The 27,257-nt window shown below is 39.5% G+C and overlaps 1 protein-coding gene and 1 pseudogene across 1 annotated transcript; one reads left to right on the forward strand and one right to left on the reverse strand.

Moving 5' to 3' along the window:
* Positions 1–8,411: 8,411 nt before the first annotated feature.
* Positions 8,412–9,357, reverse strand: LOC132525439 (olfactory receptor 8B3-like; annotated as a pseudogene).
* A 14,750-nt stretch (positions 9,358–24,107) lies between these two features.
* LOC132526559 (olfactory receptor 143-like) lies at positions 24,108–26,517 on the forward strand. The gene is given in 5 exon segments (XM_060160898.1): positions 24,108–24,346; positions 25,306–25,369; positions 25,616–25,888; positions 25,890–26,327; positions 26,329–26,517. Coding segments are annotated over 5 exon segments (1,203 nt in total).
* Positions 26,518–27,257: the final 740 nt, after the last annotated feature.

A 27,257-nucleotide genomic window follows, 5' to 3' on the forward strand; every position in this document is an offset into this window, starting at 1 on the left:
GAAGAAGCCTCTACTCTTTTTTTTTAATTAATTAATTAATTAATTTTTATTTTTGGCTGTGTTGGGTCTTCGTTTCTGTGCGAGGGCTTTCTCTAGTTGCAGCAAGCGGGGGCCACTCTTCATCGCGGTGCGCGGGCCTCTCACTATCGCGGCCTCTCTTGTTGTGGGGCTCAGGCTCCAGATGCGCAGGCTCAGTAGTTGTGGCTCACGGGCCTAGTTGCTCCGCGGCATGTGGGATCGTCCCAGACCAGGGCTCGAATCCATGTCCCCTGTATTGGCAGGCAGATTCTCAACCACTGCGCCACCAGGGAAGCCCTGTTTGTTTTTGAAAGGTGTAAAGTCTGTGTCTAAATTCATGTTTTTGCAAATGGGCATCTGATTTTTCTAGCATCATTTGTGGAGAAGACTACCATTATTCCATTGATTGCCTTTGCTCTTTTGTCAAAGATCAGTTGACTATATATTGTCGGTCAACGTCAGGTTCTCTCTTCTGATCCACTGTCTTTTCTTTCATCACTACCACATTGACTTGATTACTGTAGTTTTATAGTGAGTCCTGAAGTTGGACAGTATCTGTCCTACAACTTTGTTCTCCTTCAGTATTGTATTTGATATTTAGGGTCTTTTCCCTTTCCATATAAACTTTAGAATCAGTTTGTTGATATCCACAAAAACTTGCTGGGATTTTGATTGGGATCACATTGACGATACAGATGAAGTTAAGAAGAATTGACATCTTAACATAATGAGTCTTCTAATCCACAAACATGGAGTATCTTTCCATTTATTTAGATCTTTTATTACTTTTATTAGAGTTTTGTAGTTTTCCACATATAGATCCTTTATATATTTTGTTAGACTTATAATTAATTATTTCTTCTTTTTGGAGGGTAGGGGTGGGGTGACAGTATGAATAGTATTGAGTTTTCATTACAAATTCCAATCATCCAGTGCTTGGTATATAGGAAAGCTATTAACCTTTGTATGTTAACTTTGTATCCTGTGACTCTCCTCTAGCTACTTATTAGTTCCAAGAGGTTTTTTTGTTCATTTGTTTGTTTTGTAGTTGTTGCTGTCAATTTTGAGGGACTGTCTACAGAGACAATCATGTCATCTGAGAACACAGACAATTGTATTTCTTTTTTTTCCAATATGTATTTAAAAACGGTTTAAAGTTATCATTCCAAGAAGCAATACAGGCTCAAATATTAATAAATTTGAAAAAATGTATCTCAACATCCTTTGTCCTAAGGAAAATGCAAATTAAAATTATAATGAGATACCACTGCATACACACTAGAATGGCTAAAATTACTAACTGTCTATACCAAGTGAACATGTGGATGTGGAACACCTGGAACTTTCATACACTGCTGTTAGAAGAGTAAAATTATATAGGTACTTTGGAAAACAAATTGGTATTTTCTAATAAAGTTGCACCATATGTAGCATCTGATCCAGACATTCCACGGCTATCACATATACAGAGAAGTTAGTGCATATGTCAGAAAAAATACTTGTACAAGGATGTTCACTGAGGTTTTATTTCAATAGCCAAATTTCCGTCAATAAGAGAATAGATAAGGAAATTGTAGAAAATACATTCAGTGAGATATTTCTCATAAAACAATGTTCTGATACATGCACCAATATGGTTGAAATACAAAAATCATTATGTTGAACGAAGATGGAAGACTCAAAAGAGTATAAACAGTATGACTTTATTTATAAGATTTTAAATAACAGGCAAAATTAAAGTGATAGAAATGAGAGCAATGGTTACCTCAACTGGTGTATGGGATTTGTCTATTGACTAGAAAGTGACATAAGGGAAATTTCTGGGGTCATGGAAATGTTCTGTATCTTTTTCTGGGTGGTGATTAAATGAGTTTATACTTAGGTAAAAAGTCATCAAGCTGTAGACCTCATATTTGTATATTTTACTATATGTAAACTAGACCTCATAAAATATAATTTGAAATGTTTTTATAAAACTTTATAAGGAAAATTTGTGTAAAAATTTATACAGCTCAATAGTTTAAACAATATATTGTTCAGTAGATCTCTCAGGACTTACTATAGAAAACTAGTCTGTGTTTTTGTAACACATCTCTAATATCTACTATCAGTATGCGTAGGCCAATCCACACCTTTCCATACCAACCTTAGAGGCTTAATACTGGACCAGATGGGTCAGTAGTCTTACACAGGATTGGGCTTGGGTGTTTCCATAAAGAATATTCTGACTTATATTGAATCCATGTCTCCAACCTGGGGAAATTCAATGAAGTTGACATAAAGAAAGAAAACCGAGAAAAAAAATAATCAGATACAACTGGGACATTAATCACTTCCCATTTAAGCTTGTGCTCCATGAGCCCTGCCAATTATTACAGTGTGTTTGTGTTTCTATCACCAATAGTGACAGCCAAGCTTCAATCTCTTTTTATCTTTCTTATAAAAAATTTACAAATGAGTAATTTCAGTTTAAAAATATGGCAACATTTCATGTTTAAAATAACAGGAAATCCAACTAAAAACTAGCTTAAAACTTGGCATGCAAAACGCAGGAAAATTCAATCCACAATGAGGAAAAATCTCAATCTGTAGAAACATACTGAAAATAACATATTTTAAAATCAGCAGATAAGAAAAAAAAGAGCTGTTATTAATATATTCTATATATTCAAGAAAAAAAATGTCAAGGCATGACAAGGCCCATATTGACTTCCTTGATCTGAAAAATACAACGTGTGAAATGAAAAATACACCAAATCCAAAAAAATACAGAATCCAAAAATAATCATGAGAAAAACATTAGAAATCCCAATTGAGGGATATTCTACAAAATACCTGACTAATACTCTTCAAAACTGTCAAAGTTATCCAAAACATGGGAAGTCTGAGAAAATGTGACAGCCAAGAGGAACCCAATGAGACATGACTAATCAACACAATGTGGTATCCCGAATGGGATCCTAGGATAGAAAAGGGACATTAGGTAAAAACTAAGAAAATCTGGATAAAGTATGGACTTTAACAATAATTATCAATATTGGTTCACTAACTGTGACATATGTATCACACTAATGTAAGATAGCAAGAGGAACAAAATATGAAATATATAGTAACTCTCTGTATTATATTAACAATTCTTCTATAAATCTAAAATAATTCTAAAAAATTTATGTAAAAATAAATGTGTTGAATGGAGTTAACACCACATCAGAAGAAACGATGAGTGAACTTAAAGAACAGCAATAGAAAGTAACCAAAATGATATCCAGAGACAACAAAAAAAGCCTAGAAAAGAATGAACAGAGCATCAGTGAGCCCTAAGACATCATATTATGTAATTGGAGTAACCTCATATGTAATTGGAGTCCCAGACAGCAGAGAGGAGGAGTGGTAGAAAAATATTTGAAGACATAACAGCTGAAGACATCCACCTAAAGTATCACTATACAGTGAATGCCCCCTTACCACCTAATCTAATTTGAGAACAAAGTTGACTAAATAAGCTATTTAACAACTGTCATTTCTGGTATTGTTGGGCTAGGCTATTGGGTCTACCACCCACTCAAAACAGCTAAAAATACTGAATAAAATATTCTACAATATTCTATTTTATGAACTGGTTTGTGATTACATAAATTTTGCATTATTTATTAAATTGAAAATGTATGTATTATGAAGTTTTCAGGATATATTTGATGGTAAAATCAGAAAAGTTGGTATATTCATTACCTACTATAATAATGTAAATTATTCAAACATCAAAAATATCTCTTAAATGAGATTTATCATTTTTTTATTAAATAACATTCCCAAATAAAATATACTCATAATTCTAAATGAAAATTGGTACTTGCTTCTGGAATATAATTTCTTTGTTAACAGGCTTTGTGCTTGAAATAGTTATTTGCAATTCTTGAGCAAGAATTTTTAATGACTGTATCTCTAATTTCTTTTATAATCATCATCAATGAGAAATTTTGTATGCACAGTGGTAGAGTTTAGATCATTCTTACCACCATTTAAAACTTTGCCGTTGAAATCATATTTAAATAATGTGAGTTATTTTCTTTTTACTGACAAATTTAATGTTCAACAAATTTGGAACTAATTTCGCTTTTTCATTTCAAATATTTCAAAATAACAGAGAAACCCAATTTGCAGAAGGCTTGTGCATTCTTAGAGCAATCACACTTCAACTAGTTTAGATGCCACGAAAAGGATAAATTGGCTGGAGATGGACAGAAGTACATGAAATGGGGAGCCAGAGACTAGGGCATCTGCCTGGAGCTGCGAACATCAGGACTCCTTGCCTGGCATCCACCACAGGCCAAGCACTGTGCTCCTGGGCACCTGAAACAGACTACCCCAGCATCCCTGTGGGACTCTGAACCCTCTGCGTGTGGCTGCTGTAGCTGGTAAGCAGGTGGTGGAGTGCCTTTTTGGTCAGGCTGTTGAAATAGAGCAGTGAGTGCCTCACTTGGCTGACCATTCTTGACGCTGGCCAAAGTACGGTATATGCCATCACGTCAGACACATTCTATTCTTACCCTTCTGAGAGCATCTGTCTAGGATATACTCTAGGCTCGATGCCTTTAATGTGAATTCATCTGGGGATTCCGCATGAAGAAAACAAATATTTTTCCCAATTAAAATTGTATTTATGCAGCATATACAGAAGGATAATAAAGCCATATCTACCCATATCTTCAAGAAATTCATCAAGTTGTGGACATAATACTTCCAAATATCCTAAAGGTGTTTTAAAAATGCTTGATATATTGAAATAATTTTTACTTCAAATTCTATAATTATAGTTATTTTTAAAACACTACAATTGAATTTTTAATCATTTTAGTTTTACATGAGTTGTGATTTTAATAATTTTAAATGATCATTTTTGCCATGTTGATCAAAAGAATATAAAGTCAACCTGATTCACAGACCGAGCCAGGCATTTTACTGACTCATACTGCCAGCAGAGTGTGCTGGGAAATTGGATATCACATTCAGACTACAAGGCATGTGTCATGCCTGCAACTATATTTTGCCTACATAAACCAACATAATCCCAAAAAGTGTGTGAAACTGGTAAGTCATGAATATACATGGCCTTTTATTTGGCTGGCCAGGGCCAACCATTCATGGAGGCGTGTCTCTCTCCACGCATTTTGTCTGCTTGGTTCTACTGCATTTTAACCTCAGATGAACTCTCCCCATGTAGTGAAAACAGGACTACTAGAATCCCTAGATTTAATCTTACCAATTCAGTAACTACAAGAAGAAAAGTTTGTTTAAATAATTTTGGCAGAAAAGACTGTAGTCAAATGACTATTTCTGACTAATTACTGTCATCAGGGTTTGGCATGTGCTAATTAGACAGGATATATCTTGTGAGATGGGCAAGTCAGTCCAATAAAATCACATAAAATGTGTTCCCTGTTTCAGGGCTTCCCTGGTGGCGCAGTGGTTGAGAGTCCGCCTGCCAATGCAGGGGACATGGGTTCATGCCCTGGTCCAGGAGGGTCCCACATGCCACAGAGCGGCTGGGCCTGTGAGCCATGGCCGCTGAGCCTGCACGTCCGGAGCCTGTGCTCCGCAACGGGAGAGGCCACAACAGTGAGAGGCCCACGTACCGCAAAAAAAAAAAAAAAAAAAAAAAAAAGATAATTGGATATATAGACATTGCAAGGAGGAAAGAGCAAAAGATGAAGCAGAGAAAACATAAAGACTAATAACCTATAAAAAATAGCTACCCAGAACTGATAGAACAAACAGAAAGAATAAGAAGCATAACCAGATTCTAGAATCTAAGAGGAGAAGCTCTATAGGATTGGTGCTTGGATTAATGGAGGGTTTGGAGATGCCCCACAGCTGGTCCTTGGACCTCTGCAATAGAGGCTCCAAGAGGGTGCAAGGCCCAACATGGAGGGAGACCAAGAAGAAGGCCTGACAAGTGCTTGAGCCACTCAAGGGGCAAAGTCTGGGCAATAAAGTGAGGGAGGATACTACAGCTGTTAAGGAGCTGTTGTCCAGCTATTCACTATACGTAAGGGGGTTTACCAAGTTAGGCACATTTCCATGTGCTTATTGGCTATTTACATATGTTCGTTTGGGATGTGTCTTTCAAATCATTTGCCAATATATGATATGATCTTTTTATCACTGAGATACATTTTAATTAATTTGTTATATATTCTGGATACAATACCTTTATCAAATATATGTTTTGCAAATATTCTTCCAGTCTGTGTCTTGCCTATAAATATTTTTTTGATAAACAGAGTGTTCTAATTTAAATGAAACTCATTTTCTCTTTTTTTCTTTTAGATTTAGTGCTTTCCAGAATATGTTTAAGAAATCTGTGCCTACACTAACATACTTTTCTGTTTTCTTCTAGAAGGTTTATGTTAAAGTTTCATGTGTATAGCTTTGATCTATTTAAAATTAATTTTTGTGTATGATGTGAGGTAGAGATCAAAGTTCATTGTTTTCCTCATGAGTAGTTAGTATTTCCAGCATCAATTGCTTAGAATGATTTTTCTTTACTTACGGATTTACACAGTTGCTCAGTTAAAAATCAATCAACTATATAAGTGAGGATCTGTTTCTGAATATTCTATTGTGTCCCATGGATTTATCTATATTTATAACAAAACCAATCTGTCTTGATTACCATATCCTAAAACTAAGGTTTAAAATCAGTTAGTGTTAAGTCCTCTATGTCATTTTAGAGTTCTCCAAGAAACAGATGCTAAGAAATGATTAGACTTCCAAGACATTTATTGTGGTAAGTGCCTGTGAAGGATAAAATGGGAATGAGTGGGAGTCAGTGAGAAAGCCTTCAGACCAGGATGAAAGTGTGATACCTACGAAAGGAGAGAGAGAAGAAAGGATTGGGTAGGAAAACCTCAGACCACAGTGCAGTTCAAAAAAATCTCAAATAGGATGATAGGAAGTCCCTAAACAAAGACTGCCTATCAGAAGAGATTCACGTTACACAGAAATTGGCCAGGTCCGGTATGACCCACCATGCTAAGCCATTGGCTGAGGCCATCTTAGAGTAAGCATGGACTCTGCCTGAACACTATGGTGGATCCAAAGGAGTATCGGCTATAGACAGTCAATGATGCTCCTCACAGGTGGCTCTACTGAAAGGGAGTTAGCAGCACCTCTCTATGGTTGCCACACTTTACTCCTCAAAAGAAATTATACCCCAAAGTTCTTTCTGACTTATTTTTTGTTATTGTCATTTATTACTATATTTTATTAATTATTATTTATAACATTAAATTTATTACTGTTATTATTCAAACAAGATAATCCAATTCAACAAGAATATTTTTGACCTACCACTATATTTGATACTCTAAATATATGAATGGAAAAAGCATTGGAGAAATAGGGAAATTATAGGGAGAAGCATCTAGGTAAATATATTTATTGCCTTACTGGTGAGACGAGGTTTAAGTATGTTCAAAAAATGTTGCTAGGAATATGGTTTACTATATTAATACACAACTTTTCTCATGATACTTCACTGGATAAGTGAAACATGGCTAAAATGTTTCTCCTAACACCATGTGTAGTATTTTCCTAAAGTGATAAAAAACAAAATTGACAGTAAAACCATGTGCTTTTTTCAAAATATCTGGTGTCATTTTAGGGAGTAATAAACACAAATTTTATAATAAACCACCCATTATGCTTACTGGGATCCTGAGATACATATGTATTATTCTTCTAATCATCCTCTCTTAATGACATGTTTGGCAATAAATGGTGGTGTTATATGTATTCTCTTCAATATTAAAGGCATTTGCCTTACAGAGGTTCTCAGAAGCAGGTGGCATGTGAAACAGATTTGGCCATTTTCAAAGGGAACAAGTAATAATAATAAAAGGAAAAGTGGTATGAAAAATAGAACAAAATGATAATATCAGAAGGATCTGATCCTACTTTAAGCTATATATGCAATTTGCAATGAAGACATTTCTTTGAATTCTTCTTCCTATACCAGGAACAATATTGTTTTAAAAGACAATTATTCTGCAGTGTTTGGGCACTTCTGTGTCTAGAACAGCAAGCTCTAATTTTAACTTTATGTATTTATGAAACTCACCATATTTGTCCAGATTAGGAATAGCCCAGGAGACAAAGATAGTATGAAAAAATCAGTTCATATTTTCCTCTTATAAAGATGCTACTAGTTATTTAGGAAACTGGTACAAGGTGCAAGAGATAAGTAGGAAAAGTTAGACAAGCTATAAGGAAAGTGATGAGACAAGTCTATTATACCACATATAACACAATCTGTAGAAGAAACACAGTTATGAACAAATATCATCTTGGAAGACAATAAAAATTGAATATCTTTACATTATTGTTGTTTGTAATTAGAACATGCTTCTCCTCTGGATTTTAAACAGGGATTTTCTCAGTGCAACTCTGACATCTTTGTTCCTCAAACTAAATCAGAGGACTGAGCATGGGTCCCACATTAGTATAAAAAACAGAAGAAACTTTTCCCTGCTCCATAGATCCAGGAGAAGAATATTTAAGGTACATGAATGCTGCTAAGCCAAAAAAAAAAAAGAGAAAGAGCAATGATGTGGGAGCTACACATGCTGAAGGCTTTCGATCTTCCCTGGGCAGATTTGATACGAAGAATGCTAGTAAGGATGAAGATGTAAGAAACTAGGATGGTGAAACTGGGTACTGTGATATTAATACCCACAACAATGAGAACTACCACCTCACTGACATAAGTGCTGGTGCAAGAGACTTGGAGGAGTGGGAGGATGTCACACAAGTAATGGTTGATATTAACACTGCAGAAGGTTCATCTAAGCATGCACCCTGTGTGGGCAGAGGCTCCAGTAAACCCCATCACATACACAGCCAAAGATAGCACCAAACAGACCTTATGGAACATGGTGACCTTATATAGCATTGTAGTACAGATGGCCACATAGCGATCACAGGCCATTGAGGTCAACATATAGCACTCAGAGATGACGAAAAAAGAGAAAGAAAAACAGCTGAGTCACGCACCCAACATAGGAGATGATATTCTTCCTGAATACAAAGTTCATCAGCATCTGGGGGGTGAAAACAGAGGAGCAACAGAGATCAATGAAGGATGGTTGAAGACTAAATAGTACACGGGGGTGTGGAGGTGAGAATTTAGACCAATAAGAATGAGCCCAGGTTGCCCACCATGGTGACAATGTAGATCATTAGAAACAGGTAAGAGAGGGGCTGCTGGAGCTCTGGACGGTCGGTTAATCCAGCAAGAATAAATTCAGGCACTAAGGAGTCATTTCTAGCCAGCATTCTCAACTTCGGAAATCTGTGAGAATAGAAGAAAACTCCATCAATAGGGAACCCAGCTCTGTCCTTACAGACTCTCTTTTATATGAGCTTTACGAGAAAGAGACTCAGACTGGCAGAAATCACATAAGTCCTCCTTTGCTTCATAAGGTCTGAAGGTACACACCCCTCAACATTTAAATCACTGTCTTTCATTGCATGCACTGCATATGACAAACAACTGCTCTATCTTACTAGAAGATAGAGGGATGGGGTAGCTGAGGAACAAGCCTACTTGCTGATGGGCTTCAGTGGTGGGAATGTATCCCCATTTCTCCCCCCTATTCCTCTGATTCGTCACTTCCTAGTTCCTACTCATGTTTCCATTACCCTACTAGGTACCTCAGGTCCCCTGTTTTGACCATCAAGAAAGAAAGGATCCCTACAGGGAAGAGACCATACAGATATTCTGCTACCAGGAAGTCTCTCATAGTCTCTAAGGTTTCCAGATACTTTACTATAAGAATCCAGGAAGTTAATAATTGATAACAGGTATTGAGGTGAACCTTAGTAACCTAAGTTTTCTACTTAACCATATATTCCAGTGTTTCCACACATTCTCCTCCTCTGCTCTATCCTAGCTGGACAGCGAATGAATAAAGGAAGGTGGATGTGCTTTCCTAGGTTTTGTAGGATGGCATGAATGAGAAATATTAATTTGAGCGCTGATTAAGTTAGTTATTAAGTTTGTGAAAACATTTCAAGCTGTATACTTATTATGATATATCAACTTTCCTCTGTTTATACATTTCAATAAAAAAATTTTAGAAAGAAAACACAAATTTCTTCTGATGTTGCTGTCTGGATTTGTCACTTGGAACTGCTACAGTTCTCCTGCTCCCAGAATGAAGATGGAGTCAACACAGAGTGTATGCTGCGAACAATACAGGCAGTAGAGTCAGAGCTTCAGACTTTGGAGTTTCTTGTTATTCAATATAAATAGTTCTCATTTTTCAGCAACAGAGGGAGTGAGCAAGTATACAAACTTGGTTATCTCACTCTCCATCCATTGAGGGAACTCAGTGCTGACCCTTTATACGTGTTTTACCTCCGCTGTCCTGAAAGAAGAACTGGCCTTGGAGATATCAAAGCTGAGCAGATGTAGTCACAGAATCTTCTTCCTTCCCTGGAAAAGAGTCATAGCATAGATCTCACAGTATGAATGTTCCAAGAGTCAGTCTATGATTTAGATCAAACTTGTGGTTATAAATTTACTAAGAGATCATGAAGGGAAACCACAGGCTTCACATCTGAGCCACAGTGTCATAGAGCACACAGCATTTGCTTAAGGCTTATAATTCTTTTGGACCTGATTAGAAATTCCGGTATAGGGGTCCCCCAGGACTTTCCCATCATGATACACTCTGCAGGGGAGAAATGTGTCTGTGTTTACACCCTAATTGTTACAGTAAATGTTAATTTCCCATCAGGGACTATACATTCCCCAGAGCATAGGAGAAAGGATCCTCTGCTGTCTCTTATAAAGATGCAAATAATTAATGTCATTGAAAATTCACTAATTATAATTCTAGGTAACATAAGTTTCAAGAATTTGAGTTCATAAAGATATATGACCATTTTTCAGAAAAGTTTATTATGGCCCTTTATAATAGTTGAGTCTCTTTAAATAATCAGTGTTTATGCAAATTTTATAGACATAAACCAAAGGATCTTTTAAATTGATTTCAGAGATTATTGTTTAATAAAACACTATTTACTACAAAAATTATTCCATGGAAATTTAATTACCTTGAATTGTTCTGATTCAATATGCTTTTAATAGATTAAAATCAAATGTATAAGAAAAATCACTGTAAATAAGCTTCTATTACAAGGAAATATGACTTTAAAATTCCTATGTATGTATTAGCTTATGATCATGCTTATGAGAAAAAAATCTAAGTTTTAAAAAAATTTTAAATTATTATATATTCCCAGGAAATTTCAAAAATAATGGATAGAGTCCCCTGAAATCTACCCAGCTTCCTACCATGGTGACATCTTTGACAACTGTAGTATAATAGCAAAACTACAGACATTATTTAGCTTTGAGCAATTTTATATGCAGTATGTGTTTCTGTCGTGTGTGTGTGTGTGTGTGTGTGTAGATCTATGTAATGTCATCACTTGTGTAGATTCATGTAACTACCACCATCATGATACAGAACTCTTCCACTAACATAAAGGAACCCCTTACACTACCTCTTTATAGTGACACCTATCCCCTCCCACCTTCATCTGTCTTGCAGCAACCACTAACCTGTTCTTCATCTCTATAGTTGGGTCATTAGGAAGACAACGGATGAAACTATACAATATATAACTTCTGAAATTGGCTTTTTTCACTAAGCATGATGCCCTTAAGTCCATCCCAGTTGTTGCATGTATCAACAGTCTGCTCCTTTTATTGCTGAGTTGCGTTCCATTTTATACAACCCACATTTATTCAAACTTCTGTAGTAATTTTAAAACTACTAGGTTCTTGTTTAATGCAAAACTAAATCTGTTTTATTTATGGAAAATGTTTAAGGGGCAGGGGATACAAGATCACAGTTCAGACTGGCTCTTCTTATAATATTCTCTTTTTAATCAGTTTTATTGTGGCATAATCTGGATACAATAATATGCTCTCATTTTAAGAGTACAGTTCAGTGACTTTCAAAAATAATACAGTCATGTAAAGACCACCATGGTCAAGATCTAGAGCATTTCCCTCACCCCCAAAAGTATATTCATCTCCCTTTGCAATCCACCCTCTTTTTTTTTATCATGAAAGGATGTTGAAATTTGTCAAATGCTTTCTCTGCATCTAGTGAAATAATCATATGATTTTTATCTTTCATTCTATTAATCTGGTATAGCACATTTATTGATTAGTGTATGTTGAACCATCCTTGCATCCCATGGTTAAATCTCGCTTGATCATGGTGTATGATCTTTTAATGTGCTGTTGAATTGGTTTGCTAAAATTCTATTGAGAATTTTTGCATCTATATTCATCAGAGACATTGGCCTGTAGTTTTCTTTTCTTATACTGTCTTTACCTGACATTAGTGTGAAGGTAATTCTGGTTGTAAAATGAGTTTGAAAGCTGTTCTTTCTTCCATTTTTGGAAGAGTTTAAGAAGTTTTGGCATTTATTCTTGTTTAAATGTTTGGTAGAATTCACCAGTGAAACCATCTAGTTTTTGGTCCTGGGCTTTTCTTTGTTGGGAGGTTTTTGATTATTGATTCAATCTCCTTACCCGTTATTGATCTGTTCTTTTTTTTTTTTTTTTTTTTTTTTGCGGTACGAAGGCCTCTCACTGTTGTGGCCTCTCCAGTTGCGGAGCACAGGCTCCGGACGTGCAGGCTCAGCGGCCATGGCTCACGGGCCCAGCCGCTCCGTGGCATGTGGGATCTTCCTGGACCGGGGCACGAACCTGTGTCCTCTGCATCGGCAGGCGGACTCTCAACCACTGCGCCACCAGGGAAGCCCTATTGATCTGTTTTGATTTTTCTGTTTCTACATAATTCAGTCTTGGTATATTGTTTGTTTCTAAGAATTTATCCATGTGTTCTATAGTATTCAATTTATTTGTGTATAATTGGTCATAGTAGTCTCTTATGATCTTTTGTATTATTGTGATATCAGTTGTAATGTTTCCTCTTCATCATGATATCACTGCTGTGTCTCTTGTTACAGCTGTTAAAGTTTATCTTGTCTGATATATTTATCACTGCTGTTTTTTGGTTTCCACTTGCATAGAACACCTTTTTTTATCTCACTTTCAGTCTGTATGTGTCCTTAAAGCTGAAGTAAGTCTCTTATGGACAGCATATAATTGGGTCTTGTTTTTTGTTTTGTTTTAATCCATTCAGCCACTCTTTTCTTTTTGACTGGAGAATTTATATCATTTACACTTAAAATAATGATTGATGGGTAAGGACTTACTAATTCCATCCTAATTGTGCTCTAGCTGTTTTGTAATTCCCTTGTTCTTTTCTTCCTCTCTTGCTGTCTTCTTTTGTGATTTAATGATCTTCTATAATGGTATGTTTCTATTTCCCTTCTCTTTATCTTTTTATATTAATGTAGGCTTTTGCTTTGTGATTACCATGAGACTTACAAAAAATATCTTATAGATATAACTCTATTTTAAGGTGATAACAACTTAACTTTGGTAACACACAAAAACACTACCCTTTTACTCCCTTCCCACATTTTGTTTTTGATGTCACAATTTACCTCTTTTAATATTGTGCATCCATCAGCAAGTTATTGACGTTACAGTTATTTTTAATAGTTTTGTTCTTTAGTTTTGTCAACCTTTACTAGAGTTGACTGGTTAACACACCACCGTCTTATAGTATTATATTCTGAATGTGACTATATACTTACCAGTGTACTGTATACTTTTTTACATTTCATGTTACTAATTAGTGTTCTTTTGTTTCAGCTTGAAGAACTCCGTTCAGCGTCTCTTAGAGCAGGTCTAATACTGATTAATTCTCTCAGCTTTTGTTTGTTTGGGAAAGTCTTTATCTCACCTTCATTTTTTTTTTTTTTTTTAAATTTTTATTTATTTATTTTTTTGCGGTACACGGGCCTCTCACTGTTGTGGCCTCTCCCATTGCGGAGCACAGGCTCCGGACGCACAGGCTCAGCGGCCATGGCTCACGAGCCCAGCCGCTCCGCGGTACGTGGGATCCTCCCGGACTGGGGCGCGAACCCACGTCCCCTGCATCGGCAGGCAGACCCTCAACCACTGCGCCACCAGGGAAGCCCCCTCACCTTCATTTTTAAAGACAGCTTTGCTGGGTAAAGTATTCTTGATTGGCAGGGCAGTTTTTTCTTCCAATACTTTGAGTATATTATCTCACTCTCTCCTGGGCTGCAAGCTTTCTCTTGAGAAATCTGATAGTTTAATGGGGGTTCACTTGTATTTGAGTATTATTTTTCCTCTGGATGATCTTAAATTTTTGATTTTAGACAGCTTCATTATAATGCGTCTTGGAGAAGATCATTTTGAGTTGAAATATTGGGGTGACCTATTAACTTTATGAAGTTGGATGTCCAGATATCTCCCCAGATTTGGGAAGTTCTTAGCCATTATTCCTTTAAACATGCTTTCCGCCCCTTTCTCCATCCTTCTTCTTCTGGGACTCCAATAGTGTCTACAATGTTTCTCTTAATGGTATCCCACAGTTCATATAGGCTTTCTTCACTCTTTTTCATTTTTTTTTTCTTTGTTCTCTACTGACTGCATAATTTCAAATGTCCTGTCTTCTACTTCATAGAATTGTCCTTTTGCTTGATCTAATCTGCTTCTGCTGTTCTTATCACATTTTTAAATTTCATTCATTGTAATTATTCAGCTCCAGGATTTCTATTTGGTTCTTTTTTATGATTCTATTAAGCTTCTCATTTTGTTTGTCATGATTTCATTGAATTGTCTTTCTCTGTTTTCTTGTAGCTCACTGAGCTTCCTTAAAACTGTTATTTTGAATTCTTTATCAGGCAAACTGCAGATCTCCATATTTTTTTTGGCTCTGATTCTGGAAAATTATTGTGCTCCTTTGGTGATGTCATGCTACACTGATTTTTCAAATTCCTTGAAGACTTTGCTACTGTCTTCAAATCTGGAGAAGCAGTCACCTCCTCTGGTCTTTCTGACAGGCTTCAGGAGAGACTTACCTTCTGTCAGCCCTGCTAGTAATTCTGAGGCTTTCTCAGATCTTTTCTATGGTGCTCCACACTTGTTTCAACTTACAGCAGAGTTCTTATGCTTGTATGCCTTCTTTCAACGCTGTAAAACTAGTTCAGTTACTGATAGCCTCCTTTTTGCTTTCCCTAGGGTGGTGCTGCATGCTCAAGTTTGTGGTTTCTCCCAGGCCTGCACAGTTAGGCCAGAATTTGAGTTGGTCTTATAATCAGTCAAAGACAGGGTATGTCCCACTACTAACTCTTTGTGAAAATTCACAACATCATCATTATGTGCCTGTGTTTGTGCATGTATTGTGTTTTATTGTTAACAACAAAATGTGCAGAATCTCACTTTAGGAGATGTCTTATGCAGCATGGTGTGGGAGGATACAGACAGGAGGCTCTTAAGAGTCTTGGCTGGGGTCCCAGTCTTTGGCCTCTCCATGGGGAGAATGCCTGTTAGGGTTTCCCTTAGCAACAGGCCTGGAATGGTCTGCTCAGAACAGTGACACACCAGGCCACATGAAAACAAACTAAGGAGCAAGCATATTAAGGCCAAGAAATGCTCAAGTTCATCCAGCTCCCCAGTGACCTTTTCCACCTGAACAAAAGTCCCTGGTGTCACCACTCACTGGGCAGTGGCTTTGGTGGACAGAGAGCTAAAAGGGAGTGAAAGTGACAGTGTCCCCCAAGCCCCACCATCCTCCCTTCTCCATGCTGGGAGTCAGAACTGCTGCCTTTGCTCAGTGGCCTTGTTTCTTAAACTCTTTCTCTCTTGGGATTTCTTAGACTTAAAAACAAAACAACAACAAAAACCTATTTGTAATGAAATAGCAGAAACACTAATTTCACAGTGCTAACACCAACATGTTGAGGGGGGGATTGGCTTTTGGTACCAAAAGGTATCATTCCAAATCAAAGTTACTCTCTGGAGGTAAAAAAATACAAGAAAGTTAAGAGGACAGATTTTGCAGGTTGGTAACAAAGAGGAAAGGCTCCAAGAACAGGGTAGAGATGGGGTCTGCTGGGCATCTGTAGGGGAAGGACCACTCCCACCCCATGGGGTGCCAGGACCCCTCCAGAGCAGTGGGTTGGGGCTCAGCAGCCACCATACTCTGCCTTCACCTGTTCAAGAACGAGCGCTCCACGTTCAGCCCCTTTCCGGGCATAGCTGGGGATGGTGCCTGTGAACACGTGTCTGTGGGGCATGACAGGGACTCTTCCTGAGGCTGGGGCATCATCCATCCACACCAGGTTTTATCGTTCGCAAAGCCTAGTGCACTCACTCCTCACCAGATGCTGGCCACAGCCTTGCTGGAGGAGGAGGCTAGGTCTGCTTCAAGGGCTTGTCCTATCGCACTTGCCAAGAAACGCATTTTTTGAAGCTGGCTCCACCCCTCCCTCCCAAACTGCCTGCAACCAGCTCGCTTCCTCACAGCAAAAGGATGGGCCGTCAATAAAGGTGTCTGGAGGCAGGGAGGGAGGCAGTGAAGAAACCGGAATACAAGCAGGACAGGAAGTGAGCCCCCAGCTGCCTGAGATGCAGGTGGGAGAGAAAGGGTCTGAGGAGGACAGAGAGGACGGAGGCTGCCAGAGACAGCAAAGCAGCAGCAGAGTGAGGAAGCTGCAAGGTCGGGAAGTCGTGAGCAGAGGGGAACCCCAAGACCACGGAAGGCCGAAGACAGGAGGCCCGAAGAGAATGGGGAACTGAAGTACAAAAAGGTGACCCCTACAAATGGGGGACTGAGGCACAAAGCGATGGGACCCTGAAGTGAATGAGGGCCCAAAGGGGACCTGAAGCCCAAAGAGACGGTGGAGGCAGATGCGTAAGAAGGGGAGGCTGAGAGCCCAGACACTGAGGTGTGAGAAGAGATGGGAGTTGGGGGAGCAAGGCCTGGGGCGGTGGGGCCCCAGAGCCCCATGACCGGAGAGGCCGATGGGCGAGAGGCAGGGCATCCACCGGTGCGCCCCAAGGGGAGCCGCGCTCCGCCGTGTTCAGCGGCTTCCAGGCTGCTTTGGCACGAGGGCCAGGTGCCCGTCTGACGGGCGGCAGTGACGCGGGAACCCCGGCCTGAGCGGCTGGCCGGGAGACGCACTTCTTGTTTTAGAACATACGCAGGGTTATGGACGGGCATTTACTCAGCTTGCTGCCCCTGGTGTCCTTCTTGGCCAGGCCCTGGCCCGGCGGCTCCGTAGGGCCTTGCTTCTCCATTTTGCGGAAGACCCGAGGCGGCAGCGGGCGGGCTCTTCGTGCGCATGCTCCTCACACGGCGCCACAGCCGCCGCCTCCTCGGAGGCGGGTGTGTAGCTCGGCGGGCCTGGGGTCCCCATGCTGCAGAGCAGAAGACGGACGAAGCTTTGTCCTTGTGGGACCGTCACGGGCCAAGCCACGGGCAGCTGGTGGGCGGCCTAACTGGGGGCTGCAGTGGGCCGGGGCGTGGGCTGCACGGCGCTTCTGGTGCTAGCCGCTGATTTGCCCCAGGGTGGCTTCCGTGCCGTCCATCTCGCAGTTGCCACCTTAGGAGGCCTTGGCGGTGGCCCAGGCCACGCGTGCCCGCAAGCCCCACTCATCTCCCGTGACAGCCTCCGAGCGGTCACCCAGGCCCAGCCGGCCGCCCGGGGCTCTCAGGCTGCCCGTTCTCTAGCGCCGCTTACTTCGGGGCCCAGCAGATGCCGGAGACCAGGGAGCCTTCGCGCAGGACCTCGCAGGGGCCGCTAGCCGCCTCCTGCGACCGTCGGGTCTTCAGAGATTCTCCGGAGAAGGTAAGAGTGAAGCTGCGCCTGCGCTCAGGCACAGGGCCTCCGGGATGCCCTTGGGCTCCGGGAGGCTGCGGTGGAGCGAACCTTGGCCCGCGCGTCGCATCGAGCGGCGGCGGCTGTGGGAGGAGTCGAGCGGGTGGAGCCGGCCGCTCTCGCTGCTGCGGCGCTGGCTCCCCAGATCAATATTATTCTTCATAAGCAAATCGGCCGGGAAAAGGCATTTGAATATAACAAAATTTCTTTTATCTACAATTTATTATTATTCCGTCAACCCCAGTATACGTGGAGTAGGGTTTCGGAGTTGGAAACACATAGACCTGTGAGAAACAAATTCAGCAACTAGAGTACGGTGTTTATACACAGTTCGAAGAGCCAGGCAGAATTTGGCCTTGGGAGGAGTCCTGTGTAAAATATCACAGACTCCCATTGTTCTTACATAAACTTCAACACTTTCTGAAGCATCAGCATTTCTGATTGTTGTGTGTGTCGGTTGATTTCCAGAGTGTTGAAATCATTGTGTTTGTCAATTTTGGCCAAGTTTGTGGATGTTCTTGTGGAGAAGATTTGCTGACCTCACTCAACCATAAGTTCCACTGAAGAAGGTCCTTTTGATTTGACTTACCCATATTTTTCAGGAAATATAAAGTATGTTTGTAACTTCTAATAATTTTTGGTGGAAAAATCCAAAGTTGTAGCAAATGAATTTATGTTACATGAAACAGGACTTATTGGGAAAACCAATAGTGACATTGTTTGCCAAAGAAGAAGCTAGAATACTCTCTTTTGAGAAGTAAGGTACAAAGATTACACAAATTTCAATGATTAACTGAGAATTAAAACACCCTGAAATCTTGTACTGTAAAGTTTATTCATATTTCTAACTTAGAATTTAACCCATTTGACAGATAAGTGTTTTGCCAGTTAGATCATACTTTGGCTGATACATGTGGGGGAGAAATATTGTATCAGGGTTTATGTGCACAAACAATAGAAAGTGACTCTAATTCAGTGCTGTATGTCAATTATACCTCAATAAAACTAGAAAAAAAATGACTAGCTCTTTTAAATAGAAAAGAGTTAATATAAAGAAGATTGGGAATTCAGACAATTGGTTTGAAGTTCTAAAACCAGGGTTGGAGAATAGGCAGATGTGGCAGGTATCCGCATCTATAAGGCATCTTATAGACAGCTTGGTAGACAGAGGTTCTGCAAGGGTGGGGCAGGCCAAAAGGACTGGCAGCTGTGCTACTACTGACAAAGGATGCTCACCCAATTCTGAGCAGTTGGCAACACCCACATCATGTAGTGTAGTTGTGGATATGTTACTCTCTCAGTGTCAGGAGAGCAGAGCAGGTCAATGATTCTGCTAGTCTGAGGTTTTGACTTGCGGCGAAGCGTTGAAGGGAATGGGCCGTCAAGTCAGACTTTCTGAAATTTAAACCCAGATGGATTCTCCACTTTCTAATTGTGAAATTTTAGACAATTTATGTGGCCTCTTTCACCCTTGGTATCCTCATCTGTGAGATGAAAATAATTGTCTTTTGGCATAAATGACTTACTACATGTAAAATGTTAGAACACTGCCTGGAACATAGAATCTGATAAGTTTTTGTTCTTCTTCTCCTCATTCATATTCACCTGAATGTACAGCCTGAACCTGTTCCCTGCCTGCCTCCTGGACGGCTCTGTTTTATGTCTATGTTCCTCAAGTTAAAGTGCCCCAAACTGCAGTCAGCATTTATTTGGCGATTCTCAGCACTGCTCCTCCTCTGGTCATTAATTTATAAGCTTTTTTTCACTACCACCTAGGCAACAAATAAATTGTAAACATCTTCTTCTCACTCAACTTCTTCATCCAGCCTCCAAGTCCCAGAGAACTTATCTCCTTGAAATCCTGGTCTGGCCTTTCTCTCTCAATTATACTGATTTGATAAGCTTCTCCTCATCTCATGTTTAGATTACTCTAATAGTTTCCAGTGTGAGTTCCTGTGGAATCTTACCTCCCTCTCACCACACACACACACACACACACACACACACACACGCCTCTCTTTCTTGCAATATGGTTATAACTGTAAATTGTTAGATAAATCTTGGCAGTTAGATTATTAAACAGTATTTATAGATAGTACATAAAATGCTATTTTTGCTTTCGTTTCCTATTTTGTTTTCCTTGAAGTGAATATTTTTAGGTGCTTTCATTTGCTTAATATTCTGTGGATTTCTGTGATTTATCCCTAACCTCGTGCCCATTTGTACAGATCTCCTCTCAGTATGTACAGCTGTAGCTATATGATGTTAGCTGGTAGTCTAAAAGTGTTATCTTCTTTAAGATGTCTTTCCAATAAATTTATGATCCACTCCAGTGACGACAGGATGCCCTCTTACTTTGTTGAAGATTTAACATCTTGAGATCCCCCTTCACCATCTTTCTGGGGGTACTCTTCACCTCTTACCTATGTTAGGTCCCTGTACCTATGTTAGGTCCCCTATTCTCTGGATCCTATATCTTCCTGTTTCTTGGTTTCCTTCTTCATTTTTTTAAATGAGTTTTATTTTTTAGAACAGTTTTAGATTTATATAAAAATTGAGAACACAGTACAGAAAATTACCATATACCCCACATTCTGTTTCCTCTATTATTAACATCTTACAGTACATTTGTTACAATTAATAAACCAATATTGTTATGTTATCAATAACTAAAATCCATACTTTATACAGATTTCCTTAGTATTTACCTAATTTTTTTTTAGCATCTTTATTGGAGTATAACTGCTTTACAATGGTGTTAGTTTCTGCTTTATAACAAAGTGAATCAGTTATACATATCCATACGTTCCCATATCTCTTCCCTCTTGCGTCTCCCTCCCACCCTCCCTATCCCACCCCTCTAGGTGGTCACAAAGCACTGAGCTGATCTCCCTGTGCTATGCGGCTGCTTCCCACTAGCTATCTGTTTTACGTTTGGTAGTGTATATATGTCCATGCCACTCTCTCGCTTTGTCACAGCTTACCTTTCTCCCTCCCCATATCCTCAAGTCCATTCTCTAGTAGGTCTGTGTCTTTATTCCCGTCTTACCCCTAGGTTCTTCATAACTTTTTTTCCCTTAGATTCCATATATATGTGTTAGCATATGGTATTTGTTTTTCTCTTTCTGACTTACTTTACTCTGTATGACAGACTCTAGGTCCATCCACCTCACTACAAATAACTCAATTTCGTTTCTTTTTATGGCTGAGTAATATTCCATTGTATATATGTGCCACATCTTCTTTATCCATTCCTCTGTCAGTGGACATTTAGGTTGCTTCCATGTCTTGGCTATTGTAAATAGTGTTGCAGTGAACATTGAGGTGCATGTATTTTTTTGAATTATGGTTTTCTCTGGATATATGCCCCAGGTGTTATTTTTGAGAAGACTTTCAGGAAGCCAGAAAAAATGACAGCTGCCTAGATCTGCATCTCCCAATATTTCTGGTGAAAGCAATACAGAAGAATAAGATGAACAAATAAAAATTTGTAAAAACAATATCCACAGCATAATCCAAAGACAAAAATATGTCCGAACTTCAAAATAACTATAAATTAAGAGAGAAAAACTCCAAATCCCAGGAAGCAGTCTCTCTCACTCCTGCTCTAGAGACCTCAAGCTTTTGCCATGAGCAAGAGCAGGTGGAAAAAGCTTAGGAAAGAGAGAAGAGTTGTGATTGTGATGGATCTAATTTGATCCAAAACCATGGTCAGAAAGAGTTAAGTTCACACTAAATGTGAAAAGGAAGAATCTGTCTCGAGAGATGAGAGTGAGATATACAGGAAGGGAAAGGAAAGGATATGCAATTTGAAGTGTGACCTCTTGGTACCTTGAGAGAAGAAAAAAAATGAAATTATAAAAGTACTATGTGTGGAGTAAAGAAATAATAGACACTAATAGAGAGGTCAAATACAGAGTAAAATTTGTGTTGTAGCAGTTTTAAAAATAAAATCTTAAAGACTAGAGCACGGAAAAGAAGAAAAATAGGCAAAATCAAGCAAGCAATGAGATTCTTCACTGGGTTGGTCTCTCTCCAGTCCCTTCTTGAGAATGATATTCTCTTGAAATCTCACCCAGAGTTAAGCAGTTGAGGGTGAGATCATTTTCTTGGCATCACTCATGTTTGAAAGATGCATCTCTTTTAGCAGAATACTGAAATTAAAAGTACAGGCGTTGAGCAGCACGTATTGAGTCTTTTCCTTTCTTTTTATTTCTTCTCCTCATTTTGGACTATAAAAGCTCAAAATACCTGTTGGGTAGTCTTGGGTGAAAGGTGATAATGTTGATGCCTGCCACGTGTTGACACTGGAAGTTACAAAAGTAGGTACCTAGATAAGAGCTACTCAATTTCATGTGATCTGAGTATATGGAAAAGGGCGGAGGAGCCCCACAGAACAAGCTAGTCCTATATGGTCTCATGGTAAGCCATTTTCCCCTTGAGTTATACCCCAACTCTTAGTAAGGTCCATTTTGAAATTTCAGCTAAAATAAGATCAAGCAAAGGAGTGATCTTTTCATTGCGTGAGTCAGAATAATAAAGGTGGAGATACATATTCATGAGGAACAGAGTAGAGTCTTCTGGTCTACACAAGGAGAAAGTCTGTCTGAGAAAAAAGCCAGGTAGAACCAAGCATATTCAAGTAATTGAAAGAAAGAGACACAACCCTCGGATTGTGTCTCGGATCCATTCAATTCTGAAGCATAATGCATCCCTGGACTTGCCAGTTAAGTGAACTTTTTTGTTTGTCTCAATATCATTTCACTTACAATGAAAAGTAATTATTTATTATAATGAAAAGGTTTTTAATTAATACATGTCACTACTGTACCTTGTACAAAGTTCTATGATAGTAATTACTCCCTTTTTTCTGTATAGCATTGTAAGAGAAATTAATTTTATATTAAGAAAGATCTGTGTTTAAATCCTGGCTCTGCCATTAGTTGTTATGACTTTGGCAAATTTCTTTTTAACATCAGCTTTGGTTTCTTCATATGTAAAACAGAAATACTTTTCTCAGATAATTCTGAAGATTATAAAGGATAAGTTAATGAAAGAGTTTAGTATTGTAGCTAGAGCCAGATATCTATAAATTGTGCAGTTCTCACTTTCTTTTGTTGCTTCTCTAATTAGAATGAGAGAACCAAGGGGCAGGATCTGCATCTTATTCCTTTTTGTATTCAGACTACCTTGCAGCTTAAATCCACCAAGACCATTATTTACTCTAGAGAAAACAGGCTTGTGAAGGAAAAGTAATCAGCATATTTTACTCCTTAGATGTGCAAAGCATTTACATCCTCATAATCATGTAAACACTGAATATTAATGGAACTTTAAAAATTAACTGTACTGGGAAGATGAAGACATTAGGAAGTATATTTGCAGTGGTAGAAGGTGAAAATTGGCTAGATTTAGTTTCCCAGACTTAAAGTCAATTGACAAGACATAATAGTGAAAAATCAAGAAACAACCGCATGTTATTTAGAAATATAAAGACCAAAACAAAAAAAAGAAAAATAGAAAGAAAGACCTGTTAATAGCAGCATGAATAAAAATAAATAAGATTGACTTCTTGCCCTCTAGGAGTTTACAGTTTAAATGAAGGTATGCATGTAAACTCACTGTATATAAATGGGAGAAGATAAATGCAGAAGATGCTTCAGCAGCACACAGAGAAGGCACTTTAGGTTCCGGGAGTAGAGATAGGAGAAGAGGTCAGAATAGATGTTCTATCAGAAATGATGACAGAACAAGTCTCGGAGCATGAGTAAGTGGTATCCAAGTGAGAACAAGGGAGAACGCATTTCAGGCAGATGAAATGGCATGAAGCCAAGAAATCATCAAAATGCATGAGAAGTACTACTAGAGAGTAAAATTCAAGAAGTAGACACACGGGAGAAAAGGCTGTGGACACCAAATTTGGGGAGCAGACCCTAGAAGGCTCTTTCTGAGGAATTTGCATCTGTGTTGAGAGAGAAGCTAAACAAGGGAATACAGCATTTTCACAAGTAATTCCATATAAAATGTGTGAAGAATAGATTTCCAGAGAAGATAGATGTGGCAGGCAAAATTCTGAAACATGACCCGCCCCCCAATGTCTTTTCCTCTTGTATAATCCCCTCTTATTTGAATGTGGAAGGAACCATATATATAACGATATATCACTTTAGGGATTATGCATGTTATATGGTACAGTTGACCTTAAATTAGGGAGATTATCAGGGCAGGCCTAATGTAATCACATGAGCATATTAAAACCAGAGAGTTTTTCTCAAGCTAGTGGCAGAAGGGGATGTCGGCGAGATTCAAAGCACAGCAAGGATTCTCCATTTACCGCCAGGTTGAAGACAAGAGGGCCACGTGATGAGGAATGCAGGCAACCTCTAGAAGCTGAGAGTGACCCCCAGCTGACAGCCAGCAAGGGAATGGAGCTCTCAGTTCTACAACTACAGGAACTGAGTTCTTCCAACAACCTGAATGAGTTTGGAAACAGATTCTTCCCCCAGAGCCTCCAGAAGGGAATGCAGCCCTGCCCACATCCTGATTTTGGCCTGGGCAGAGAATCCAGCCATGTGATTCCATACCAGACTTCTAATTTACAGAACTATGACTAATAAGTGGGTGTTCTTTTAAGCCACTAAGTTTATGATAATTTATTACACATCAATAAATTCTTAATGTGAACTGATAGTTGGAGAAGAACATTGAGTCCCAAATATACCAATATCAACTTACTAACAAAAGATGTAAACACAGGCTCAGTAATTTCTTCCCTAAGGAGCCTGATCAAACTGTGATCCTAAATGAGGCTCATTTTCCAAGCTTCCAAACAAGCTGCTGAGATCCACAGAGAATAAGATGCGTTCACACTATTAGCCCGCTGATGGTTTGGAGACATAAAGCTGATGCCTTTGCCTTGCCCTGAAGACGTATGCGAATCTACAGACAGAAGGGATGTTGCCTCCTCCTTTGTCAAAACCTCTGTCTCCTTCTGGCCAGTGAAGGGAAAGAGTACATAAGGCCTGGCAGTAGTGAAGTCTCCAGGTTGAAGGAAGTTGGGTGGCGAGTCTTCTCCGTTCTGATGTTTTCATTCCCACTGCTACAGCAGTGGAGAGATGTGGGAGGCCACCTGCCCTTCTTAAACAATCCATTGTGATTTGGGGGTAAGATTGATTAAAGGGAATGGGTGGGAGGAATGCAGGATCGTAGGGGACACTCTCAGTACTTTTGCTAAGCCTGGTGCTGAGTTTCTGAAAGGTAGGAGGAAGAGAATAGGTTGAGCAGTGGGCACAGTGGGGATCACAGTGACCTCACTGTCCCAAGCTTCAGGAATTTCCATAGCAAGGAGTCCCGGGTACCACTCTGGACTCCTTTCCTCTCTTGCTGTATGGCCTTGGCCAGCCTACTCATCTCTTCAAGATATTTTTCCTTATCTCTCAGATGTGGACATCACTTTGGACCCCTGCTGAAAGACTTTATCCTGGATCGTGTCAGCCCAAGGGAGGTGAGGAGTTGCAGCTGAGATTTAAAAACATGGAAGGAAAGGACAGCTGAGAGAAGAAAGTTGAAAGATACGGAGTTGTCACTCTGGCTCTTCTAGAGTGCTGTCCCAGCAGTCACCCTTGAGCCCCCATGGAACAAGTCCTCGGTCTAGAAAGAAAGGATTTCAGTCTCTTCTTGATGTGACATTGTTCTCTCATTTCCTCACAGATCACACCCCTGCCGATAATGTCTGTGGAAAATGGCTTAGTTCATCCTGGTAGGACTTACAGACCAAAGTCAACTCCAGATACCCCTCTTCTTCCTCTTCTTATTGAACTGTATGGTCACTGTGGTAGGGAATTTGAGCTTAATTAATCAGATATGCCTGAACTCTCATCTTCACACTCCCATGTATTTTTTGGTCTTCAACCTGTCCTTCATAGATCTCTGCCACTCCTTGGTCATTACGCCTAAACAGCTGATGAGCTTTGTGTCAGAGAACATCATCTCCTTTGCAGGGTGCATGACTCTGTTGGGTTTTTCTTTTCTGTTTCCTTATCCATTCTGAATGCTATGTGTTGACAGCCATGGCCTATGATCGCTGTGTGTCCATCTGTAAGCCCCTTTTGTACACAGTCACCATGTCCCCTCAGGTCTCTTCTTTGCTGATGTTTGGTTCATATGTAATGGTGTTTGCCAGTGCTGTGGCCCACACAGGGCACATGGTCAGATTATCCTTTTGTGATTCCAGCATCACCAACCATTACATGTGTGACATCTTCCCCCTCCTCCAGCTGTCCTGCAGCAGCACGGATGCCAGTGAGCTGGTGGATTCCATTATTGTGAGCACAGTTGTAATAATATGTAGCTTCATTATTTTTGTTTCTTATGCTTTGATCCTCTCCAGTATCCTCCACATCTCATCAGCTCAGGGTTGGTCCAAAGCCCTCAGTACTTGTGGCTCCCACATAATAACTGTTTGCCCTCTTCTATGGTTCTGGGTTGTTTACACATCTCAAGACCTTTTCTGATGGTTCTGTGGGCCAGGGGGAGTTCTTCTCAGTATTTTATACCAATGTAGTCCCCATGTTGAACCTCCTCATCTATAGTCTAAGGAACAAGGATGTCAAACTTGCTCTGAAGAAAACCCTAAAGAGAGTTGCGAACTAAGCAGAACCAGTATTGCTGGGTTGTTGTTGTGTGTGTGTGTGTGTGTGTGTGTGTGTGAATGTGTTTCCCATAATTTTCTTCAGAACAAGGTTTTTGCCTTAGATCCTTTTTTCTGTCTAATCATGCCATTTAAACATGCAAATATTATTGAGTCTCATGATTGTTCTCAGTTCCATGCTTACTCACTGAATGAGCTTTATTCTTAACAGTGGGCTCCAGAGACTCAGCTTGATTCCTACTCCTTTTCACACCACCTCCCACTTTGCTTCTTTCCATGTACTTTTCATACATCAGCATGAATGTGGTCTGATGCGGCCACCCCTCTTTGTTTTCCCTAAAAACAATGTTAATGTAGCCCTTTCTGTTTTTTAACCATTTGAGGAGTTCCTTCTGTGTAAGTTATAAATTTTCTAGAATTTCAGTGCTCTTTTAGTCATGGTTTCTATAGTACTGCATTTCCAAACTCAGCAAAGCTTCAATAGTATCTATGAGATATTTATGCTTAGTTAACAGGGATCACAAGTATTAGCTTATAAGTATGGAATGTGTTAATACCAATTAGGAACTGAGAGAAATGAACCTAGTTACTTTAAATCAATTTAGTCTGACTCGTTGTAATAGCATCAGGGGTATGATGTATATGTATATATACATGTATCAGATATGTACATAATATGTAATGTACATGTACATAATTTTGTTTACATCTCTGCCTAATCAAATAGAATTTGACCACCTAG

This window comes from Lagenorhynchus albirostris, chromosome 9 (assembly GCF_949774975.1).
Source record: "Lagenorhynchus albirostris chromosome 9, mLagAlb1.1, whole genome shotgun sequence".
Lineage (NCBI taxonomy): Eukaryota > Metazoa > Chordata > Mammalia > Artiodactyla > Delphinidae > Lagenorhynchus > Lagenorhynchus albirostris.